Source organism: Marmota flaviventris, chromosome 3, assembly GCF_047511675.1.
Source record: "Marmota flaviventris isolate mMarFla1 chromosome 3, mMarFla1.hap1, whole genome shotgun sequence".
NCBI lineage: Eukaryota > Metazoa > Chordata > Mammalia > Rodentia > Sciuridae > Marmota > Marmota flaviventris.
The window spans coordinates 75,387,595-75,408,011 of NC_092500.1; the positions used below are offsets into that span (position 1 = coordinate 75,387,595).

The 20,417-nt window shown below is 32.7% G+C and overlaps 1 protein-coding gene across 3 annotated transcripts in view; it reads right to left on the minus strand.

The window, feature by feature from the left end:
- Lrrk2 (leucine rich repeat kinase 2) overlaps window positions 1-20,417 on the minus strand; it is a 127,592-nt gene that overhangs the window by 40,348 nt on the left and 66,827 nt on the right. For all 3 annotated transcript variants that reach the window (XM_071609970.1, XM_027934119.2, XM_071609969.1), the window contains exons 27-38: window positions 18,805-18,991; window positions 17,510-17,691; window positions 15,167-15,396; window positions 14,652-14,779; window positions 13,079-13,297; window positions 9,606-9,807; window positions 8,485-8,573; window positions 3,507-3,694; window positions 2,797-2,951; window positions 1,649-1,795; window positions 1,037-1,228; window positions 133-279 (exon numbers count right to left, since the gene is read on the minus strand). In XM_071609970.1, coding sequence (XP_071466071.1) covers window positions 133-279; window positions 1,037-1,228; window positions 1,649-1,795; window positions 2,797-2,951; window positions 3,507-3,694; window positions 8,485-8,573; window positions 9,606-9,807; window positions 13,079-13,297; window positions 14,652-14,779; window positions 15,167-15,396; window positions 17,510-17,691; window positions 18,805-18,991 — 2,066 coding nt within the window. The remainder of the gene's footprint in view (window positions 1-132; window positions 280-1,036; window positions 1,229-1,648; window positions 1,796-2,796; window positions 2,952-3,506; window positions 3,695-8,484; window positions 8,574-9,605; window positions 9,808-13,078; window positions 13,298-14,651; window positions 14,780-15,166; window positions 15,397-17,509; window positions 17,692-18,804; window positions 18,992-20,417) is intronic.

Consider the following 20,417-nt stretch of genomic DNA (forward strand, 5'->3'; position numbering starts at 1 on the left):
AAAAACATTACATGAAATGTATGACGTTACTAAAAATCTATAACAGTAAAATGATGATATGTGGACATTTTCTAAATTGTAAGGAGGAAACTGCATCCTAATTTTTATTCTCAAAATAATGAAAGTAGTTACCTAAGAGAAACTCTGGAGCTTGCTCAAATTCCAACTCATCATTATTCAACATAATATTTCTAGGCAGGTCAGCAAGAATCAAGTCAGGAGCAATCTGAGATATTGGAATAGTAAGTCTTGGTTGATCTGGATTTACTAGGAGGTCTCCTGAGAATTATGTAAAAGATTTTTTTTTAAAAAAAAGAACATTTAAAGAAACAGAAATTTGTTTTTGCAAAAAACATTACTTATTTTCTATCCTTTTTATCCCTCCCTCAGTTTTTCTTATCATCCTAGATTTTTTTAGAAAAATTGAGAAATTGAAAAATAAAATCTGAAAATTTATTTAATATAAACCTACTTAGAATTTCAAAAATTCATTCATTAGGTAACAGAATTCAGAACTGCCTTAGCCTCCATGACTTCTGATCTGGAAATTATTTAAAATAAAAATAGAGATATTTTTATAAAATAAATATTTTATAAAATAAAATTTATAAAATAATTTATAAAATAAAAATAGAGATTTTGTTTAAACTAGAGATATTTTTGCCACATCTATGAAGCAACTATCATATGGCAAAATGTTGGTAAATTATGTCCATGTATTGTACTCTTTTTAACAATTCTATGAGATAGATTTGTTAGTACTTTTGTTTCACAGATGAGGTTACATCATTCCAAAAGCAAGCATTCAAACTCTCAAAACAACATTTTCAAAACAGAGAATGCAAAATTTTATTGTTAAAAATAATTTTTTCTGAATTGCCACTATTAAATATACTATTTAATATAAATATATTAAAATATATTTAATTGAATATAGTATCTTTCAACTGATCCCTATAGATAAAGATAATTTTTACATAAAAAAGTCACTTCACTTTTAAACACCTGTAAGTTGTATGAGAGTACACCACCATACCTTCTTCTGCTTTCTTCATCAAGTCATCAAGTAAGATTTTCTGATGTTCTTCACCATCATTAAAACTGTATAATGCCCATTTCTTCAACAGAGTTTCTCCTTCACCACAAATATCAATCTCCAGCAACCCAGGAAACCATTCCTCCATGAGAGAATCGATGTGGTCCACAACTTGGCCCAGAAGAATACAGCCTGCAGAATTCATATAAGAGCTCATCAACCCATACTGCTGTGAAGCTAGGCAAGTTGTTATTTTGAAAGTTGTTGGAAAGTTGTTGTTTTGATTTGGTTTGAGTGTTTTTAAGTCAGGGTCTCACTACACTTGAATTCCTCCAGCCTCATCCACCCAAGTAGCTTGGGTTTCAGGTGCATGTCATCATGCTCTAGTTCTGGAAAGGGCTATTTGTGTTTGATTTTGCTTATGATACAACTTTTTCATTTTTATTGGTTCTTTTTAGTTATAAATAACAACAGGATTCATTTTGACATGATTATAAAAGCATGGATATATTTGTTCTAATTCAGTCCCCCGTACTTCCCCTTCTCCTCCTCCCCTTTAAAGTTTAGATTTCTAAAAGGGTACAACTCAAAGTTTCAAATTAATTTGCTTACCTTTTCTACAAGAAGGAACTGTAATTTTTAAGAAGCTCTCTGGGTGATTGTCTAAGACTTCAGATCCTACCAAACAGTAAGCTTCAGGAGACCAATTCAAATAAATGCCTTGTCTCCAGTACATTCTGTTTGGGCGAAGTGCTCGCTCTGCAGGGAAGTGAAGAGGATCCAAATATATTTATTAATTATTAACTACTTGGTAAGTTAAAAAGAAAAGCTACTGCCCACACCTCAGGTAGCAGGAATACAGATATATTTATTTAAAGAAAGTGTTTGGTTGTTAATGAGTCCTCATCATATTCATTAAATTTTGCATTAAATATTTTATTCTTAATTTTGCAATAAAATAAATCAAATGTCCTTTAGAGTTCTTAAGACACATTTCAGGCACATGCTGGTAATAAATTTGATATGATTAACATATATGAAGAAAGAGAGTCATAAATAAGTTGTGATAACTTTTGAAAAGTTTATTTTCATACTCTATTAAGGTCATTTAGGAATTAGCTATATGTTAATTCCAAGCAATATAAGATTTATTTTATAAGTCTGCCTTTGGACCAGAAAAAAATTATATTTCTCCCCTTGGAGTATTAAGACATTTTTTATTATAATTTTTTTAAATAATCATTATAAACACCCATTGTTGTTCTTTTTTGTAAATTCCTCAGAGATTATGCAGCAGAATGGAGATGTGACAGTCTGTATCCTGAATGGTCAGTACCTAATACAGTTGTCAAGTAAAACTCCCCTCCTATGCAGTGCTCCCTTCTTTTTGTTACTGTTTCTTCATCTGTATGTTCTGTGTGTATGTGCGTGCATACACACACTTGTGTATTTAAACCTAGGACTCCTGTTAATCCCACTTTTTAAAATTATAGCTTCTCGTTTGCTGTGGCATGGAAAGAAAGAAATTAATTTAGTTGTTGGAAATGTGTCTAACATGAAAATAGGCTTCAGTAAGGACCTGAGGACTTTACTTCCAGAAAAATTCCATGAGTTTACATGTGTTTATATATAATGACCTCTTTGGAGTTTTCTGAGCTTATTTCTGAATTCAATTGCCTTCCAAACAAGTAAACTCTGGGGAAAGGACAGTATTTTTCTCCTTAATTTATCGAAATATTAAGTCTTCTTTAAGTACATACCTCTTCCTGAAAGCATGTAAGGTGAAATTTCAAGTAATCGATTGATTAATCTTGACCAAAATCCCATTGGAAAATAAGGCATTTCATACAGTCGAATGATAATTTCTGAGTTCTCACAATGGGGAAGTTCTATCACAGGTCTGTGGTCCGACAAACTAAAGAGAAAAGTACAACATCATTATACCTTTAGAAAATACCCAACCATATTGGGTGAAGTACTTTACTACTCAAAGTCAGTGAAGATAACTGTTCCAAGAAACTGCACCTTATTTATAATATTCTTTTGCAATATGCTCTTCCTACGTTAAAAATTCAATGATCATTGCTCAGATGTAATAAGTATGATTTTTTCAATAATACTATGTACAGTAATAAATTATTATAATTAGTTATACATAGACAAATATTAAGATTATATATAACTTGAAAAAGCATAAGTCCTAGAAAAAAGTATATATCTATACTTAGAACTGTCATCCACCGATCAGAATAATTTTCACTTTAACATCATATTTCACTATATATTTAGTATCAGATACAATGTTTCCATTAAAAATATGTGCTGTATTTATGTAGGAAGTTTACAAAAGGAGTAAAAAGAAATTTAGTATATCTATTATGCAACAAAATCACCATTACAATTAAAACAATATAATAAATGGTAAATTTCCAAGAAATTAAATTTTTAAGGGTTTTTTTTTTTTTTTTACCTGCTTGGAACCAGCAAATATTCTTCTCCTGTTGGCAAAGCAATCTGGAATTTTTCTAGGAGTTTAAAATACTGTGTCATGTAGTTCTTCGGAAATCTCCTTTTCTTTGAAAGAAATTTTTCCACATCTCTACGTGAAATAATTCCCTTAGGATGTTTTGGATAGCCTTCCACTTTTACTGTCAAAATCTGAAAGATTTAAACTCATAAGTCATCACCAGGATTTACTTTCTGAAATGTTTCAAATTTAAAGTTTTTCATGTCTCTTTGCTCAGTGAAAATGATTAGAACAGTCTGTCCAATACAACAGAAGACCTAATTTTTCTAGCAGCTACTCAGTCTGGAAACCTAATGGGGCCTTCCTCCTTGAAAAACATTTATTAGCTTAAGAGAGTAAATTCAGATCAGAATTTATTGGGATTCTCTGAAATGAACCTTGAGATTTTGCTTGATTCAATTAACAGATCCATCTGATACCCTAGATTTGTACTGCAATCTTATCACTAATACATTCCTAGGGAAATTATCTTCCAAACTTTTATCACTGCAGGCTTACAGTAAAATCCTACTTGACATTCATATAATATAGGAGAGGGCTTCCATCAATTGGAAAAGAGGCTGAGGAGTACAGGTTAGTGAGTCTCTAGGTAACTACTATATTTTGCTGGATTCTATGTGCAAAATCTGGGGTAAGTCTGGGGTAAGGCTTGAGAATATGCTATTTAACAAGCAACCCAAATGATTTTAGCACAGAGACCTTTCAATGAGCTTTGATCATTGTCATAGCATTTATGAATCTGAATCTGGTTCAGAAGAATGCAAATTCAAATCTAGGCTGAACGACAAGCTATATGAACTTGGGAAAGGATTTGATTTCTTTAAGGGACAGTTTCCTTCTCTGTAAAATGAGAAAATGAAAGTGTCTTTTAGATTGCTGTGAGAATAAAATGACACATGTAAAGTTTGCAAAGTGTATATCACAATTTTTAGTATATAATAAGCCCTTATGTGCCATCTATGTACATATTTCAATTAATTTTTAGCAAATTTATTTGAAAAAGAGGTGTATGCTTCATATTTTAGTAGATTTATAATGTTTAAGGGATTCTTAAATAGGTGAAAGCATTATTTTTCATTTTCATGCAGCTAAGTAAAATACTAAATTGTAAAATCCTTAGGCCCAAGGACTTGTTTCACCCATCTCTACATTTCTATTCTGGGTGTGTAATTTTTATTGAATCAATGAATGCATGATTGATTGGGCACACTGGCTTCTAATGGCAATGGGCCATGGGCCACTGCATAGTAGAAATTGTAGTTTAGACTTTTCTCATGCTGTTACTTTATATAAGATCAGACTGTCCTTAAAATTTAGGAAGTGAGGCAAATGGTTTAACCATTTTAGTGTTTTTTAAGTCTTAAGAACCTCTCTGGAAATCTTGTATCTCCAACCATACTTCACATTTTCTTTGTGGCACTCAGCATCGCCAGTATATTATATGTGGACTTATCAGTTTTTTCCCTCTAATTTGAATGCTAGTCTTATGCCTGCACAATTTTGTTAGTGCTATAAGCCCAGCACCAGAATAATATCTGGAACATAGTAAATACTGAATAAGTATTGTTGAATGTGTGAATTTTGAGTAAATGTGATTGGAGCACTTTATCCTACAGATAGTTTTAACATCACTGAAGTCAAACTAATTGGTTAGAAATCATAACTCTGTCCATCAATTTCTTTATCTTCAACATGGGTACTAATAGCACCACTTAAATAGCTGTGGTGAGAATTAAATGAGGTCATCTTTGTGAAATGCAAAGTAACCCCCCTCATATGTTAGCCATTTTTATCTACTTATTTTACTTAGACAAATTCATTTTTATCTAACAGCAAGTTTTTATTAACAAAATCATTTTTAAAAGAGCCTGTACTTGATTTTCCTAGTAGATCTATAGTGTCTTACCAATATTTGTACTTGATTTTTCAAAGGTGGAAAACAATAATTTTTCTCTCCCTATACATGTACTACTCAGTCCATCAAGAAATGCATCCCATTTCCCCTCCCCTTCAATCTGGGCTTGTGGTTGCTCTGGCCACTAGAATGTAGCAGAATTGATGTTTTGCCAGTTTTGAGCCTAGCCTTTAACAGGACTAGCGACTTTTGCTTCATTTCTCTTGATAGCCTGCCACCATGTACCTTGTCTAATTACCCTGTGCTCTTCATTCAGGAAGCCCAACCCAGTCATGGAGAGGTCTCATGGAAGAGCACCAGTACCACCCAAGCCTAAGTGTAGCCTTCTGGGACTTTCCAGCCTCATTCAACAAATGAAACCAATTGAATGGCCATACCAACATCACGTGGAGCAGAACCACTCAGCTGAAACCAGCTGACACACAGAAGACTGAGAAATAATATGTTCTTGGTGTTTCAAGCCTCTAAATTTTGGGGTAGCTTATTACATGCTAATAAAATCTAAAACACTATCTTTTCACCTTTAAAATCCCCCCTACTATTCCCTCAACCTACTAACTACTGTATATACCTGCTAATTTATGCCCTTATTCAAGGAAACAAACATTTCAAATTTTTTTCTGTATTTTCCCAGCATATTATCAAGACTAAATTTCCATGCAAGCCGATTAATGCTCCACCTGATTCTTGAATAGCTCTCTTTCATATTTTTTTATCATATAGTTAAATGAGTTTTGCAAACTTCTCCCTGCCTTGACAGAACCTTCCTTAATAAGTTAGTGACCTAACAGCTCAGGGTACATAGAGGGTAGGTGGGCTCATTAGAGCTTCTGCACCATGAAATTATTCCTGCCCTTGTCTTGATGATTCATGGAGGTGAACACCCCTATTTATTTCTGAAGATGAATATCAGACAAGTTGCTTTGCTTTCACATGGTTATTTATAGCTTTCCTTACCATTAAATCTAAGTGAAAATGACATTATATTTCAATTTATCAGCATAAATAAAAATGATGGTATTTACTTGGTAAGTTAATAACAAATTTAAATTATCATTTTACCAACATTCTAAGTATGTCTTTTGAAATAACTTTGAGCTGTTTGAATTCTTGATTTAATTTTCACTTAGATTAGCATATTAATACTATAATATGTTAAAGAGAAGGAGAACTTTTATGGAGTTTTGACTTAATTATCCTATAGAATCTTCAGAAATTTTATTGTGCTCATGATAGAAATCTGTTTTTGTTTTTGAAAGGATGATTCTAATACAAATCTCTTCCTTATTACACTATAGAGAACATGCTCACCCTAATATTATCTATACATGTTCCACTTCACATGGAAACATCACTCTTGGGGGTAAAGTTAGCCTTTTCCTGCCTGTGTGGAGATTCTGATAGCTGCCTACAACAAAATCTGGAGGTTATATTTAAAACTCTCTTTACTCCCAGATATATCTACCTACATATATGTTTTAATTTTCTCCCTACCTGACACACTTTCCAAAACTACATGAGTACATTTTTACAGTTTTAAAGATGTTTTTTTCATTTCCTAGCATAATGTTATATAATTACATCAAATATAAAATTAGCTAATATTTACTGCTCACACAGAACTACAGAGGTAATTAATACAGAAGAAGCTATTGTTATCATACTCATTTTATGAATGGATAAGGGCTTAAAATGTTAAGAAATGTTAGAAACTAGTATTTAGAAGATATGTCAACACAGATCAAGCTGAGTCTAGAGCATGTGCCTTTGGTTACATTACTGGTTCTGTTATCATTTAATAGATGATGAGTAAAATCACACTTTTCATGGCACACATGCAGAAGAATGAAAATCTAACCTAAAAATACATGACAAAATAGAAAAAAACTGGCCCATTACAATTAGATGCCAATTACAATAATGTTTCAATATGCTCTCAAATTCCATAGTATAGGAATTAGCCTCCACTGAATTCTCTCTTCAAAATACCTTCCTTTATATCCTTAAATGGAATTTAGGAGTTAGTATTCAAGATTATTTGAGGAAACTTAATTATGATTTAATTGGAAGAGATATTTCTGATATAAAAATATATAATTATTTTAGGACCTCAGCAAGCCACAGGCAAAACTATAAATTTTGATCATAAGCAAGATAATTACCAATAAGTACATATCCTCCCCACCCCCAGCTCACTGCAGTTTATGATTAAGCTACACACAATCATTCTCAGCTGGAGGAATTTTGCACCCCCCAGAAAACTTTTTATCAACGTCTAGATTCATGTTTACTTGTCATAACTGGGAAGGTGCAGCCAGCATCCAGAAAGTATAACAAAAATGCTGCTATCATCCTATGATGTGCAAAAAAGAACTATGTCAATGGTGTTGAGGCTGAGAAACTCTGAGCTCATGTGTTCTAATTTAGTGATTTTCTATGGTAAATGTATAAAGAAGAATTATTATAACTAATTAATAAAACTCATTGGCATTGGGTTATAAGTGGGAGAACTTATTTTCCATATGGAGTACAAATGGAGAAAAGAGAATTATAACCACCACCATCCAAAGTTTTCAAAAGCTTATACAGTTTAGACTATGCCCTTAAGAGTGGAAACTCCCCTCCATATTATCAAGGTAGAGGTTTCAACAGGCCCATCAACCCAATTTCCTCATATGTGTTTGCCCCAAGGATTTTCATAAGGCCTTTATTCATTGACCAGGTGAATAGCCAAACTGAACATATTATCAGGATCTAGAAAAGTGGCAAAGAATACAAGGTACAGTGTTTATCTGTGACTTGGAAACAGAGACACGAAAGTGAACTCTAAGATATCCTCTTCCATGAAGCTCTTTGAACAGTCTTCTCCATAAAGTATTCTGTAGTTTTCTATATTCACAATACTTTAACTGAACACAACTGCTAAGATGCTCAGTGCTCTGGGTGCTATCTGTTCAACTTTTCAATCTCTGCAAATCAAATACCCCTAAAATGTAAGACACCAACCTGGGCCATGACTTTACAAAGCCACTTGGGTTCCACAAAATATAAGTCGCTTAACTGCAGTGCTGGGTCTTGAAAATGAAGAAGGACTCCTGTGCCAAAAATTCATCAAACAGTGAAACATGGAATCTAGAACATACGAATACTGAGGAGCTTTAGAGAAAGTCTAGTCCAACTACCTTATCTTACAGATAAGAAACTTTTAGCACAATTAGTGGCATCACTGGGACTAGAGGCTGGGCATACTGTTCCCAAGCTCAAAGTTCAATACTATAAATTAATTATTTTTGAACTATATAAATTGACCATATGTAAGCAAATTTCGGATAAATGCATTGAAGAACATATACTTATAAAAAATAAAAATCCATAATTTACTTTTCACTTTCTAAATGTACACTCCAAAGACTTATCTTATTTTCAATACAGATTTTAAGAAAAAACACACAACTTATCACAGTCTATCTGATTAAAGAATAATAAGAAAAGGGAATAGATTATCATCAACATTAGATATTTTTCATATAAAAGAATTCAGGGATCAAAAACAATTTCCCAGACACTTTCTCAAGATGCACAAATTAACTCCCACATTTTTAGCAAGATAATTCCAGGCAAAGACACAATTAGTGCTGCAGTTGGTTTACTATGAGATCCATGAGTGATGAAAACAGCAAGATTTGACAATCAGGAGCTGCGTCATCTCAGACAGCCTTCGACTCTAAATGACCCAGGAAAACCATTGCAGTAAAAAGTATCCTTTACAGCATAAAAATAACCATGACATCCACTAAATTCATTTGACTCTATGAAAGGGTATGGGTATTCTCAGTGTTCAATAGCACCTGAACAGCAAAACCACACTCATGTGGGTTCAGGAACCCACGTGTTTTAATTCCTGCTCAGGAGTCCTTAGATGATTTCTAAATTATTTTTTCATGACATGATTATTATTCAACATCCATCCACATAATGATCTTCTAAAAATCAGTGGCCTGTTGTAAGAATTTTGTAGACATTCTCTTAAGTTGTAAATATAGTCTATACAAGATTCAGACACATTTTTACAAAGAACTATGACCACGTTTTGAAAAAAGAAATGTAAAACAAATAAACACACAAACCTGATTCATTTAGGAAGTGAACTGCATGAGGAAGCTCATTTTCATCTAACTGCAGCTGATTTTCTTTCACTAGTTGTAATAATCGTTTCCGATCAATTACAGGAAATTCGATTGGCACATTTTTACGCTCTGATAAAATGATTTTCTCAAGTTCTACATAGCAGTCTGGAATTAGCTGCCCAACGACAGGCTGATCTCGAATCTATAAAATTACAAAAGATAAGCTGTAAAAACCTATTTTATTTTGTATTTGTTTTGTAAATGCAGGGCTAATAGTTTTTATAGAAATGATAGATATATCATTCAGAAATATATGTGTGAACAAAATTGAGATACAATGTAAATCTATTTAAATTGTAATGAATAGAACATGAAATTGAAATAAGAAAAGTATGGACACAGGTCAATTTGGAAAGAACTATCAAGTCTATTTTATATACACTTCTTTAATTTTTATTTTTATTTGCTATTTGCACAAAAATATTTATCTAATCATCCGGATATTTCCTGGCCAAAAAAAAGATAAATTGATAACCATAACAAAAGAATTTTCTCTTTTCTAAAGCCTTAGGCTTATATGCAATCAACATGTTAGCATATGACATCAGTAACTATTAAAGAACTTTGGACTCTTTTGTATTAGATAAAATACTCACACCTAGAGGTAAAACGCTAAATTCTGTGCTTGTTGTTTAAAAAATGTTATACTGGCAAATTGTAAATATCAATAATTAAGCCTAGAGACATAAAATCTTCTCACTCAAGCTATTTTTTCTCATGGAACCTTGAACTTGGGAAAATAAGAAATCATCTAAACACAATGATTCTGTCTCAAGAAGGCAACCACTGGGAATCTAATCACTGCTTAATAGTTGAGAAACATATAAAGTAAGCTTTTCAAAGAGTTATCTTAAGATGATAGTATCTTATAAAGTTTCTATAATAAACGTACTTTCCAAATGTTTTTGGAAAATACATATGCTGATCTTTTTTTTCCTTAAAAAGCTAATTTTAAGTACAAATACAGTTTTCTTTAACAATAGTAACTGAAATGTCTTAAATAACCACCAGATGGCAAACTCTGACCATTTCTGGATCCCTGATAATTTTTATATATATTTTTAACCTGACAATAACTACCATAACTTAAGCAAACTTATTATGAATAGAAATTCAGTATTATTTGGCACACATAAACACAAAATTTTAGCTGTTCTTTTCCTACTTATAACTAGAGGGTTAAAGAACCTGATATACAGCACCCATAGCCATTGACTTCCAAGTTCATCAAAAAAATGGTTTTTCAAAAAACTGTTTTCTTACATCCTTTGTCCAAGAAAATGAAACAGAATTCTACTAGCCTCCACTTTTAATATTTTTTTTTATTATTTAGAAGTTAAGATGAAATAGAACTTTCGAAGTTTATGTTTTAATCTAAGGAAGAAATAAAGATTTCACAGGAAGCAGAATAGGCAGAAAGGGGATGAATTTAATAGGACTGGGTCACAGGGCCAGGAGGAGAAGCCTGTTCTGATAGTAAGCATTATTGTCAGCGCTGACTTTGGTTTTTTCCTGCATCTCCTTTTACCTTGATTATCAGGCCATCACCAGGCTGAGCCAAAAAAAAAAAAGAAAAAATGTATTCTAAAGACTCTGTTTATAAGGCTAGGGAAATATTAGAGAATAGACAAGATAAAAGGAAAAATGAAAATAAATGGGAGGGGGGAAATAAGACTCTAATCAATTAAAAGCTGCTGTTTGAAGACAGGTTGAAGCATCTCAGAGAGGAAGAATATTCAGGCTCCAGCAGCCTCACCAACCTGGGGTCATCTGAAAGAGTCACTGGTCTACAAAGAAATCCAGAGATTTTTCAAACCAATATGTCAAAATGATACATCCATTAGCAGTATATCTTTCTTTAAGTAATACTGCCATTGCTCAAAGTATTTGTTTTCTTCCTTATGTAGAGTTGTCTTTAAAGTTCATTTATAAGTGCAAGAAGAAAATTGGCCTTGTTGATTGTGATATCTTGCTACTAGCCAAAAAGCAGTATTAATTCAGCTTAATGAATCAACGCCTCTTCTACACACTTTTGCATCAACTAAATTCAGGTTTTTCCAAAACAAATTCATTCTCCACAAAAAAGTCTTCTACAATTTGATATATATTTTGGCAGCAATGAAAAAAAGGAAAATTATTAAAATATTTTAAGTAACAGCAAATTTCTTTAAATGACCAGTATTTTATTTGTATTTTTAAAAGTGTACTACTCTCAAATTCTATCTCCCACAGAGAGTAGAAAAATCTTCGAAGACATAATGCATTCTTCTTACATAAAATGCCACTACTAATCCACCTTCAGTAAAATATTTTAATAACTGTAATAAGTGTGTATCAAAAGATACAAGCATACTACCACAAAGACCAACACATTTATAAATGGCTCATTGGGTTTTGAGTTGGAGCACAACCTGTGGAAATGGAATAGAACCAAGCTAACTAGCTCACATGGAGTAATAACCAAGGTGATCACTTAATTTATCATCCAAATTGGAATGCTTTTAGAATGTACTGGAACACTATTAATCACTATGCTGGGACTGCCCAGGCCAAACAGGACTCTGGCTAAAAACCATGATCTCAATCATTAGTGCTAATGAGCTAACCCAACTGAGTCCAAATGAAATTCCTCATCATTTGGTCATGCTGAACTATCCAGTGTTTTTCAGTACAGTCTATACCATGTTCCCATTAGAACCCCAGGAAGATTTCTTTCTCCTGCAAGTATTTTTAAAAAAAGTATTCTCCCTGATGACAAATATGTTTATATTATATGAATATCTGACTTACCAGAAGAGAACTTTGGGAATTTTTTAAAGTCCTAAAATAAAAAACCTAGTTTGTATGAACTAAGTAATAATTTAGATGCTGCTGAAAACCAAATTAATGATCTTGACCAGTAAATGAAAGAGTTATCTCAAAAGTTTCAAAATACTAAGAGGAAAAAAACTGGAATGGGAATCACAAGAACCAGAAACATGAAGAAGCCACTAGGAAGATCAAGCTGTGCATAAAATGGAAACTCCAAAAGAAAGGAGGAGATAGCAAAATAAGAGCCAATAGAAGATCTCAAGACCCCGATGTTAATTTGATGGGAAGTTGGGAGAGAAAGGGCATCAGAAGCACTCAGTCTCTCAGTAATATTTTCTCAATGTCCCAGAAACATCCGCTTAGATTCTCTCAGGATCCTGTAATTACTTTTTATTCCTATTTCTATGAATGACAAATGAGGTCTGGTATAAATAAGTAATTATCAAATTGAAAGTAATAATTCTAAGGGCTATGAATAAACCCACAATTTTAAGATAATTGCTCTTTTCTCAAGACTTCTGACATTTCTAGAGAGTTGCGTAACATGAGAATTAATAAATTATATTTATCTACCAGCCTGCAGTCTGCATAAGCCATATTACCTTGAAATTGAGACTCTCATTTATGATGGTTTTCCGAAGTTTTGCCAAAGCGTCAGACTCTTCCGTGGCATTCACAAAGTGGTAATCTCGTATTGCAGGGAACCCTCGCTTATTCAAGAGCTCCTTGGTGATTTTGCTTATGCAGGCTTTGCGCTGCTTCTCATCAGAAACATCCAAATGCGTGCCAACAAGAATCACAGGGGATGAAGAAGCCCGAGCCTATAGGAAAAAGAAAGAAAGAAAACAATCTAATGTTTGCTTTAAAATGATATATCCTTATATTTCTGCTGAAATTTGTTTTGTATGAAATTCAGTTGAATGAAAATGAAAACCTAAAAAACATTAGAAGAAAACAATAACTGTTTTTCTTCTTGTTATGGTTTGAATGTATCCCCGAAAGTACATATATTGGAAATTTAATTCCCAAGACAGCAATGTTGAGAGATGACCATTATGTAGGGATTAGGCCCTGAGGGCTCTTTCTTATCAGTGGACTCCAGTTGTCATTGCAGAAGTGGGCTCCTAATATGGTTCCCTCCTCTTGCCTTCTTCCCTGCACATATACCCTGTTGCCTGTCTGCCTTCTGCCATGGAATGACACAGCAAGAAGCCCTCATAAGATACCAACTCCTCCATCTTGGACTTGCCAGCATCCACAACTGTAAGAAATAAATCACTGTTCTTTATAAATTTCCCAGACTCAGTTCATCTGTTAAAGCAACACAAAATGGACCTAGACATTTCCTTAAACCTCAAAGAAAAAAAAATGTGTCTTTAAGAAAAGCTTATAAATAATTTTATGTCCATTTTTAATACAATTCTTACCATTTTTTCAGGTGGCATACATTAAAGTAGTAGTGTTATTTTTCTTTCCATTTTATTTCATGCTTAAAATGGGTTATTTGCTAAATGTGCTTCTAAATAAAAGCATTCAATAAATCCTCAAACTACATCAAAGTAATATAACATGGTTTATATTTTCTTTTCCATATTTGCCAATTTTATCTCCTGGATTCACTTAAAAGTCATTCAATCTGTAGTCTACCATGAAAGAAAAAAGTCACTAAGCAGGTATTACTGTCACTATAATATTTCCCACATCACTGTATGTGTAAATGAGAACAAAGTCAAGAAAAGAGAAGTTTCAAAAAATCACCCAGATTATAAAACAATTGCAAATGCAGTCCAGATCCATTTCCAAATGTTTGGACACAGGGTTCCAAAGGACTTCACGCTCACAGAGGAGCCCACTGGAGCATCATTCAATGAGCATGTACTCTTTCCATTTAAAAATAATATGATGGAAAACAGTGAATATAATTATTTTCAAGTTTAACAGCATAAAAGGACTCAGGAGCTGATAACATTCATCAAATGGAGCTCTTTATTGTCTCTTCATGACTTCACACTCCAAAAATTTTCCAACTCAAAATTTAGTGCTTCTGACCTAAAAAACAAAAACAAAAAGCAACACCCCCCCCCCAAAAAAAAAAACCCTGCCTATTTGAAGAGATTGTTTGCCTAAAATAAATTACATTATACAAAGACCAGAAAACTGGGATTAAACATTTACCTTTATGTTGAAGAGCCAGGGCTTCATGGCGTCCACTTCAGCCTGCCCTTTGCTAAGGTCATAGACAGCGAGATACACTGCCCGTTGGGTCATGAAATGGGGATGAGTACTGTAGAATTCCTCACGACCTAAATGAAGATTAGAGAGGGGTTTGGTTTTGGTTAGGTTTGTTTTTTTTTTTTTTTTTTTTTTTTTCAGTCTTCCAGGTAATAGGCAAGATTTTTTTTTTTTATAAAAATGGTGGGAGGATAATACTATTGATCTTAAAAGAGAAAAACAACAGGTTATGTTTGGAAGGCTACGGTGGATTTTACCAGAGATAAACAACATTTAGTGTATGTATCCACTGACAATCAAGTAGTTAGCTTGAGCAGCCCCTATTGATTGAAATGATTTTGAAATAATTCCATAACTACTAGCTCTCTGCTGTACTTGAACAGAAAAGTCAAGTTTTTAAATTTCTGCTGTGAATAAATGATAAAAGTGAACAAATGAATACCTAGAAAAATAAATACCTGCAAAATCCCAAACGTTTAGAATGAGGTCTTTCTTCTTTTTGCCTCTTATTAGAATAGGCCAGTCTTTCACATCTATGCCAACCGTGGGCCCCTGCATTCCAAGATCTGATTTCTTGATTTTCATCAGTTGCTGCAATAAGGTGGTTTTACCACTCCCAGTATTTCCCACAATCATAAGTTTCATTCTGTTATAGGGCACAGCCTTTTTTAACCGCTGTTGAAGAAACCTGGTATTTGAAGAAAAATAAAATAATAAACTGCTTAATAATATATTTGGGATTTAGGAGGATTCTCAGACATTGAATATTTTGGAATATCAGTATGCAAAACCCTGCATAGTTCATATTACTAACAATGTAAATACCTTGCTGTGCATTATTAATATATATTTTTGTTAGTTATTTCAGAGTAGTTGATAAAGTTTGTAGCATTACCAAATATAACAGCATGTTACACTATCATCAGAAATAATAAAACACCAACACATTTGTAATACTAGTTAGAATGCAGTGTATATCCATACACACACATATACATATATATGTGTCATTGTGTGGATATCTGTGTATATGTGTACAATCTGAATTTAAATAGTACAATTATAATCCTAAATATGTAAAGTGTAAAAATTTTGTAATGCCCATATGGTTCAGAACAAAGGTAGAGTGTATTGCATACTGTATTGCATACTAAAGTTTGATAATGAGGTCATATTGGTTTTATGAGTATACATATATTATATATAGTATATATGATCTATATATATTTTTATATACAATGTATGTATATGTATAATGTATACAAATAAGGAGCTCCTATTGGTTACAGTATAAATGTATATATAAACTTTGACACTAATAGCATATATTAATATATTGCTATTACTAATAATCAATGTAAACATAACTGAAACAAACTAGAAGTGCTACATGTAAGCCAAACAAAACCACCTTTAAAATAATAGATTTAAAATGTTATCAAAAATATAATGAATACAGAAAGACATATTTGAAACTATGCTAAAATGTTGCTACAGTTTAAAATTAAATAATAAGCAAATTTTAGAGAATACTGACTGATCCATACCAATAACTAATATGACCAGGATTCCTGATGATATGATCAAAAGGCAACATTATTTTAATTGATTTATTAATTAAGAATTTGCCACTCTTTGAAAAAAAGTCAAAAAAGCAAATGATGCTTACAATTTATAAGCTATTCCAGGTATTTTGTCTTTTCTAAAATTGTTAAATGCATTTTTAAATATTTCATTATATGGTAGCTTGATAAAATATGGCATAATACATTGGAAACTAATTCTTCTAAATGTTTAGTAAGAATGAAACCAACTATTATGTAAGTGCCATTTCCAATTTCAGGAAGAGAAACAGGTAATCATGCAGGATGAAGGGTGGTTGTGTTAGGCAAAGAAGGTGACAAATACTTTTCTTTACAATTAAATCAAGCTCAGAAGTACAGAAAATTGAACCCTTCCTCATAGAAACAGACAAAAAAATTAAATATAGATTTAACAGAATTGAAGCAGTAGAGTATTGCTTAAGTGTAAAACACTTAAACCTTCTTGTAAACCAGGCTCTGTGTTGGGTGCCAGGAATCAAATAGAGAGTGTACAGGTCCTTGATCCCTGCCTTGGTGGGTACTACAGTCAAGGTAAGGATATACTGAGAGATGCTCATTGAGCTGAGGCCTGCAAGATAACTGGAGTCATTTTGTAGGAAAGGGAATAAAATATTTTATGAGGATCCAGTAATAAGACTAACAGGCTAAAAGAGAACAAAAGGTAGAATCAAATCTATTATCGAAGATATTTTAAGTTTAAAGACAGTAATATTTGCGAAGTTCAGGAAGCTTCAAAAACAATCAAGATGAGTAGGTTATTCATCCTCATAGGAAAATAAAAATTAATAATCTATCATGTCAGTAACTAAAATGCCATCGATTATAATAGACATGTTAACTATTATATGAAATGCAGTGTGAGCAGTTATTATTCTCTGCTGTATTTCTTTAGATTATATAATTGGTAACAAGAAACCAAATACATAGTAGTATCTATTTTCTGCTAGAATCCATTTCTACTGAACAGAATGGTAAGGAGAAGCCACTCTTTCAACATTGAAATGAAATTGGAATGAAAAGTCTTGGCAGTAGCACCATAACAACCCACCCATTAAATTAAAGGCAAATGGCACATAGAATATTAATGTCAAATAGTATATTCATTTTTCCTAAATTGTAACATATATCCATCAAAATTACAGACTGAGGAAATCTGAGACAGAATTGATTTTAAAAAATAATATAGAATTATCTGACCTTATGATGTCTTTGGCTTTACATCCTATGTGTTTAAAATCAAAATTAAGACGCAATTCATCCAAAGGAAGATCCCATATTTTGCTTAATTTCCCCATCTCATTGGGAAAAGATCTCAGTTCCAAGTTGTAACTAACATCAAGAGATGTCAGATTTTCAAGACAGCCAATCTCAGGAGGAATCTTAATGAAATAAAAAAGGGCAAAACCTGTTGGTGGGAAGGAAGAGATGTACACTGGCAGGAAACAAGAAAAATCCCAAGATTCCATCAGCGACTTGCACAACCTTTCAACAGAGCTTGAAAACGCTCCAAAGGCTTGTCTTAAGTGTCCCGTATCCAGGTTATAAAAACAAAAACATCCACGTAAAGAACTCAGCCCCAATCTATGCAACTTACTTCTAACATTCAAAACCCAATCTCCCTTAGGGGATCATCTCCTCACAACAGTGGAAGTAAAGAATTTTTTTATAGTTATCCAAATCCACTATCTGTGGCTTCCAGACTGCCTATGTTCTTTAGGAAACGTTGAAGAAAAATTCATTACAAACGTAACATGGAATGTGTTGTTGTTAAGTTACAACCAAATGTTGATACTTTAGATAGCAACCTAATTGGAGTAGGTTTTTTTTGTTTTCCTATTCCAAATTTTTAAGCAGTCTATATTACATTTATGACAGAAAACATTCACTGGTTGGCAAAAAATCAGGTATTAAAAATAAAAGTATTCAGTTATTCTGAATCTTTAGTATAAGACTCTTTTTTGTTGTTGTTTGTTTTTATAGGAAGTAGGTTTGAACTTGACAAGAAAAAAATATTTTCTGAGACATGTGTATAATCAGCTTCAGATTTATAACAAAGGAAACAGATCAAAGCAAAGGAGGCTAGTCTATTTTGTTGAGAGGTAGCACAGTGGAGGAAAGCAGAAATTTTAGAAGAGAGGAAAGAAAATCTGTAAAAACACAGGCTATATATAGCTAAGTTGCACCTGGAAAAATGTACAGTAACTGAGATTCGGCTCACAGTAAAAATGTAGTGACACAAAGACACTTGTATCATTACATGCATTCATAAATAATAGCGCATATTCGTGTAACTCTTAAAAATATAGCACAAAAATTAATTTTTTTAAAAAATCAAGGCATATTATTACATTTATTTACCACAGGGTATGATTACATCTTACATCTAAAGTAAAAAAAATATCAAATAACAGATTTTAAAACAATAATTTGCAATAATGCAAATTACAAAACATACTTTAAAATTGTCAATAATATTAAATAAAGTTTCTTACCTCTTTCAATTTATTATGAGAAAGATGTAGTTTCTCTACTCTAGACCATGTGTATGCTTTCTCACTCAAGTCCAAGATGCTGATCTGATTATAGCTAAATAAAAGTTCCCTTAAGTTCAAAGATTTCCAGTGTGCAGGACCTGGCAGACATTCAATATCATTGCTGCTCATATCTAAGGACCGCAAGCTAAAACAATACAATTTAGATGAAAATCAAATGAAGGTTTCCAAAATACATGGAATAAAATTACAAGTAATTTTCATCAAACTGAATATAAGGAGTAAGTTTAAAAATAACATTATTTACACATAAATATGCATGTAAATTTGTGTACACATATAGGCATACATGGGTTGGAAAAAAAGGTATGATTTACTGGGAAGGAAACTGATGTAAGGACCATTAAAAATTGATTCTCTTGCACAGCAGGGTGACTATAGATAACAATAGTGTATTTTTTGAAAAATAAAAAAGCTGCAAGAAAGGAGTTTGAATGCTTTCACCATAAATAAATAATCATTTGAGGAGATAGATATATTTACCCTGATTGAACATTAAATGATGTCTATACTATTGAAATATCACATGGCACACCATAAGGTGTGGGGGGGTTGGGGATAGTTAAAGATTTTTTTGTAAAGAAAGAAAAAAAAATTGAAGTCAAATTTTCCTACTTCAGGTACATAAAAATGTCAATAATCTCGGAATGAGGAAAAGTCCCCATGTTTTACAAATGGGGTACATGAGATACCACGTTTAACACTTGAAAATGGCCATTAAAATTTCTGCCTTTTATACAAGGTTTACAAATGTGTAGCCCCTATTTATCATTTATATGGGATGGTTTTCACTCATTATTGAGGAGTTTCTTCCTAGGTTGAGTACTAGAGTCAATTATTGTTGAATATGGGTGTAGCTTCTTACCAGCTTATGTCAGTGTGGTAATTATCACAGCGCTGAGCGGGGACTTGGCATGTAATAGGCCCCCCATGCAAACTGATTGTTTTCATGCTGGAGTGTTACACCAGGAAATAGCAAAAAACACATCACACATGAGCGTGTGAGTGTAGGAAGAAAAGAAAGTCAAGGGCTGTGGTATATTTGACTATTCTAAAGACTACCTGGACTTTTACAACACATACTGACCACTTTTCCTCAGCGTATTTGAAAATTAAAGAATTAATTCTAAGCTCACATAGTAATTCATCCTGATAGACTAAAGTTCAGGTCTATACAGTGCTCTTATGTCAAAATGTTACTATATTTTGTCCTCATCATCTTCTTAAAATGCATGGAAAACAAGAAAAGGAATTTGACTATATTAGAGATGAAACTTTCCTGTCAGACAAGCAATGCAATTGAGACAAAGCTGAGAATCACTAGGTTTTCCTGAAGCACTGCCTCAGTAGCCTCAGCTAGGACTTGAACTGGCCAAATGCATGTGCGTTTGCAAAACCCAAGAAATGCATCCATTTGATGAAAACCTAAGTCTTAGTATGGTACCTAAGGAATAATTGTAATAGGGACTGGATAACATCTTTGGTTCCCTGGGAGGAAACTTTCTTTATGGCATTTTATCTCTTAGCCAAATATCATAAATATGTGGCTTTCA